At 39.9% G+C, this 3212-nt stretch overlaps 1 protein-coding gene across 2 annotated transcripts in view; it reads right to left on the bottom strand.

The window, feature by feature from the left end:
• prima1 (proline rich membrane anchor 1) overlaps positions 1-2750 on the bottom strand; it is a 32973-nt gene extending 30223 nt beyond the window's left edge. The window contains exon 1 of one of the 2 annotated variants that reach the window (XM_016516670.1): positions 2093-2750. In XM_016516670.1, coding sequence (XP_016372156.1) covers positions 2093-2173 — 81 coding nt within the window. In that variant the 5' untranslated portion in view covers positions 2174-2750. Of the gene's footprint in view, positions 1-1911; positions 2042-2092 lie in introns of those variants that run through there. The other variant, XM_016516669.1, reaches the window with a different exon arrangement.
• Between the last annotated feature and the right edge of the window lie 462 nt (positions 2751-3212).

The raw sequence follows: 3212 nt of genomic DNA, 5'->3' as shown, positions 1-3212 counted from the left end.
TTCTCACGATCTGTGTGCTGCTCTCTGGAGTGGAGACCACAGTTCCCAATGTCGTTGCATTAACAGGTAGATGCATTACAATCCACATTGAAGTCAGTGGATGATTCGCTGAATTAGTAATTTGGTGGTTTGTTTCTGTATTTCTGTCGGTAATGATTTGCTCTCGGTCTTTTAAAAGTAATAACAACAAAATATCCACGGTCTTAGAATTAGAATGTCTAATCAAACTATTGTACCCGATCAGATCTAATATAAATAACACAAAATTCGCTGTTGTTGGCCCACTTTGTAGACAAAAAAATAAATAAATGCCTTCGCAAAAAAGAAGACGGAGACCGAAGAGCGAAGCGAGGCTGCTAAAGGCAGTTCCATTTTTTACTTATGTGGTCCTCAAGATAAGTTAAAAGAAAACAGAAGAACAATGAAAGTAACTATCCTATCCTATCCAAATTAAACTATTCCTATCATTTTAAATGATCAGAATGTATCTATGACAAAGGGTTCTAAAAATAATGCTTCATATAATAAAAGTGTTCCCATGGCTCAGTTTGCCCCGGGTTAGGGGTAAGATGACCCGAGTCGAGTCAGTGGGTAAGAGGCACCGTCTGGGTGTAAAATGACCATCTGACCAAATCTGATTCAAACCCATGATAAATAAATAATTATTTAAAAACCTGATTATAATGCGATGAAAAGCATTTTCTGGTTCTTATCAGAGAAGGATTTGGTGCACTTGTACACTGTCCCTGTCAAATAAACTACAAAATATGTATATATGATAATCTAAACCAGTAATATCACATTAAAACACCAGTTTATAATTCAGAGATTTAACTTAACTACAGTGCCTTATGGTGGGGTAAGTTAAAATGCTGACTCAATTGGCCCCACAACATTTGGCTCACTTTGCCTCATAGCTGCCATTTTGGAAAAAATAGCTACTGTAGCTAACCAGTTCAGGCTAATATTTAGCTAAATTATTTGCATGGTTTTATATGTTGCCAAATCACCTATATGTATCATAAATACAATAAAACCTGGATACATTTGCTTTGATGTAACAACCATTACATCTGTTATGCTAAAATTTTACTTTGACAAGCCAAAAACAGTTTTTCAAGTAAATGGGTGCCTTCCATCCCCCCCCCAGTAAAAGTGTACAGTTGCCAAGAAAAGGGGGGGGTGTTCCACTTACCCACTGGCTCAACTTACCCCCCTCTCCCCTACTTCCATTGAAGATGCAGAAGCAGGCTCAGAGTGTGAGGGAGAGCCCATTCTTATCAAAACATCTACAATAAAGTCTGAAATTATTACAGTGTGTGCTGTCTTCTCGTTTAATTGTATATTTGTAACAACTGGATAATTTGTATTAACAAGCACCCACCCCCCTAGTGCCCCTTTTTTGGTTTGGGCCACTGCCCCTCAAAATGTCTGTGCAGGGCCCTGCTGAGGAGGGGATACTCTTTGAATAAAATGTAGTGCATACTAGTGCACTAGACTAGTAGTAAATACTACTATTGAAGTAATACTAGATGTGTGAGGTCATAATATTACACACAAATGTCCATGGATATTCTGCTTTCAGCCATTAAGTGTATTAAAATGAAATCTTCCTAAACGGTTCTCTGAATCTAAACATACTGATTAAACTCTCGTAGGTTAATAACTTCATATAATGAAAAATTATATAAATGCCATTTATGGTTTAATAGTTGTCAATTGTATCTGACAATGTATAGGTATACAAACACAGAAGTAGATATCTAAATAACTAGATATATTCGATCAAACTCAGCGCAGTAGAAAATCCCATAGTGTCCGTTATGCACGTGAGCATCCGCGACGCTCAGTTATTGAACCGGACTAACGTACGAATTATCATTAACGACTGAACTGCTCAGTCCAACTTACCTGAAATAACGGAAGAAACAGTGAGAGAAAACAGTGACTTAACAAAAACGGCAAAAACCCCAAACTGAGCGGCAATAAATTTCGGATAAACATTCCTCTTCTGTCTCTTCACAGTACACCTGGCGAGGACGCGAGTCTGAGGCGCATAAAAGTCATTTATTATCCGCTTCTCAAGGCTTACCAACGATGTTTTCCCCGTGTTTGAGCAGATATGGTTTCTGAAACATTCTCGTCCAATTAAAGCAACAATAATTGGTGACATGGAAGGATTTGAAGCGACATGGGAAGGACGCTAGCGCTGTTTCTGAGGAAAGTTGTTAATCCTCCGCGCGCTGCCGCGGCGCGTGCCGTATCCACCACACAAGAGTTGCAAGCAAAGTTCTGTCCGTGCGCGTTTCTATGTGAGTCGAGCGCTGAACCAGGATTCATTTCTTGCCAGGCATGATGAGATGATGTCAGTTTACGACGCAGAAGTTACTGACACAAAACGCCACGGAGAACCCACGCTGACTCGCTTGGACGCCGGTGCTCAAGTAGGTCCCAAAACTGTAGACTGGGGATTCACCTCTTCATTACTTGTACAGCACCACCTGACGTGAAGGCGTCCAGTGAGAGACGCGCGCAAAGATAACGCACTATTATTAATGTGCTAGCCATTTACATCAGTGACGTAGTCACACGTTTTCTATCGCTTCCGGACTGAGATAAAGCGTTGTATTCAAAGAGGACTCTTTTAGGGTTACGTTTGGTTAGGTCACGGCGTTAGACAGTGAGCATGTATTCGGGGCGAGTTGGATGTACTCTGCAGAGTAGACACACACAGAGCACATGAGGCAGAGGGAGAGAGCCGAGGGGGAGGGGGGCAGTTTGCCATCCACAGCTTTTGTTTAGGTGGCAGGATTTTAATTCTTGCGTGGTAAATTAAAGGACGTTTTCTGTGGATATATTACCATCCAAATGAGATTTGATTAACAGCAGGAAAATATTTTTTAATTAAGAGACTTCAATAAATGATCAAAATACGTAGTTAGTCTAATTCTGAAATAGGACATGGAAGCCAAAATAAAGAAATTGTAACTGGCAGTAAAAGTGCTAAAGTACTGGAGCAAAGTGCAATAAAGTCTCGAACAGGAAGTGCAGGTGCCAGTCTATAAACACTTCTAGGTCAGTTAGGCTTGTGTCTGAATGATGATTGTTGGTTGATGGAACTAACGTGGGTATTATAATATCTAATTATTGAATGATAAAACATAATGCACTACTGCTTAGTCCAGTCTAAACCTGTGTGCTTTATGATTTAA

Source organism: Sinocyclocheilus rhinocerous, unplaced genomic scaffold (assembly GCF_001515625.1).
Source record: "Sinocyclocheilus rhinocerous isolate Xijiao unplaced genomic scaffold, SAMN03320098_v1.1 scaffold1169, whole genome shotgun sequence".
NCBI lineage: Eukaryota > Metazoa > Chordata > Actinopteri > Cypriniformes > Cyprinidae > Sinocyclocheilus > Sinocyclocheilus rhinocerous.
Note: the sequence above shows the minus strand (reverse complement) of the source record. Positions and strands in the feature narration are given on the sequence as shown.